This window comes from Manacus candei, unplaced genomic scaffold, assembly GCF_025592945.1.
Source record: "Manacus candei isolate 608988 ecotype Guabito, Panama unplaced genomic scaffold, ASM2559294v1 h1tg000310l, whole genome shotgun sequence".
Lineage (NCBI taxonomy): Eukaryota > Metazoa > Chordata > Aves > Passeriformes > Pipridae > Manacus > Manacus candei.
The window spans coordinates 347,501-349,300 of NW_026138358.1; the positions used below are offsets into that span (position 1 = coordinate 347,501).

General features: G+C 85.1%; 1 protein-coding gene across 1 annotated transcript in view; it reads right to left on the minus strand.

Annotated features, from left to right (window-relative positions):
- The window catches only part of LOC127465057 (collagen alpha-1(I) chain-like), a 15,098-nt gene extending 14,383 nt beyond the window's left edge, over window positions 1-715 (minus strand). The window contains exon 1 of the mRNA XM_051775554.1: window positions 1-715. This exon is cut by the window's left edge and continues 225 nt beyond it. Coding sequence (XP_051631514.1) covers window positions 1-715 — 715 coding nt within the window.
- Between the last annotated feature and the right edge of the window lie 1,085 nt (window positions 716-1,800).

Below are 1,800 nucleotides of genomic sequence, written 5' to 3' on the forward strand. Positions count from 1 at the left end.
CCGAGTTTGCCCCGAGCCCGCGGCCCTCTCCTCCGCGCCGGCCCGCCGGCTGCGGGCGGCCAGGCTCCCCGGCGGGGCCGCCGCCTCGAGGCGCGCCGCGCGCCCGCCCCTCCTTCTCGTCTTCGGTCGCTCGGCGGCCGGCGGCCCGCCACCGCCGCCGCGCCTCGCCCGTCGGCGCCTCGCTCGCTTCCCCGTCCTCCCCGCGCGCGCGGGCGAGCGGGCGGGGGGGCTCGGAAGCGGCGAGCGCGGGCGGTCCCCGGGGCGCGCGCGGCGCGAGCGGCGCCGTCGGCGCCCGGCGAGCGACCGGCCGAAAGCGGGGAGGCCGGGGGGGGGCGCGCGAGGGCGCCTTCGGGGGAGGCGGCTCCTCCGAGCCTCCGCCCGCAGCGGGCAGAAGGGGCGGCGCGGCCGGGCGAGGGCCCGGGCGCGGGGCCTTCCGGGCCGCGCGCGGTCCTCCGCGCCGGCGGCGACGGCGGCGACCCGCCGCCGTCCGTCGTCGGCGTGGCGCGCGGGGCGAGCTCCGCCGCCGGTCGGCCGTCCCCGCGCCGGCGGGGCGGTCCGAGCCGCAGGCGTCCTCTCGGGTGCGGTGCCGGGCTACTGAGGGAAACCCCGGTCCCCGAGCTGGAGGCGGCGGTGGTGGTGGCGGACGTCGGGCGCGCCCCCGCGGGCGGACGCTCCCCCGAGGGCGGCAGCGGGGGAGGCACCCCCGCGGGGCCATGCAGGTCGTTTCCCTCACCCCAGGGCCAGGTACCTAGCGCTCGGCGCCTGGGCGGCTAGCGAAGGCCCCCCCCGGGCTGCGTGACGGCCCCCGGGGGCCGAGAGCCGCCGGGAGAGCCGGGCGGTGGTTTAAAGACTCGGGCGGCCGGACGCCGGCGGCCGGGCGGCGGCGGCCGGGCGGCGGCGCGGCGCCACTGAGGGGTGGGGAGCTACTCCCGCCGATCCCCTGCGGTGGTGGTCGCGTCCGCCGGCCGCGCTCGTCCCGCCGGCCGCGCGGGCGGCCGCGCCGGGGCGGGGCCCCCTGCCCCCCCCGCTCCGCGGTTCGGTCTCGGCGGAGAAGACGGCGGCGGCGCGCGGTCGGCCGCGCGCCGGCCCGCCCCGGTCCCCTTCGCCGGGGGCGACCGCCGCCGCGGCGGAGGGCGCGTGCCCTCCGCCGAGGGCGGCGCGGGTAGCGGCCACCGGGCCCGCCGCGCTCCTTTCTCGTCTCGCAGCCGTCGGCCTCGTCCCCCCGAGGCGGCGGCGGGCCGCCGAATCGCGCGACCCGCCCGCCCGCCCGGGCGAGCGCCGGTGGGCGGCGTCCCCGTCTCCGCGGGCCGTCCGGGGAAGGGCGCCGGCGTCCGAGCGGCGGCGTCGCCGCTCGGCGCGTGTCCCCCCAGCGGGACGGTCGGCCGGGGGTCGCCCGCCGCCGTCGGCGGCAGCGCCGTGCCGGGCCCCGCCCGTCGCTCGCCCGTCACCCCGGCCGGGGGCCGCGTCCGCGGCGAAGCGGTGCGGCGGCGGCCGAGGGGGCGTCGTCCCCCCCGGCCGAGCGCCGCCCGCCTTCCGCCGGGCGCGCGGTCGCCGAAAGGGGTCGAGGGCGTCGAGCGGCGGCGGCGGTGCCGGCAGGGCCTCCGCGCCAGCGGCGGCGGCGGGCCGTCGTCCGGCCGGCCTCGGGCGCTGCCGACGCCGGCTCGGGTGGCCGGCGCCGACCCGCCCGGCCGGCGGCGACGGAGCCGTCCGCCGAGCTCGTCTGGGCGGCGCGGCGGTCCGCCGTCGAGGCGGCGGCCTCGCCCGCTGCCACGAGGGGGCGTAGCGTCGGCCGGCTGCGGA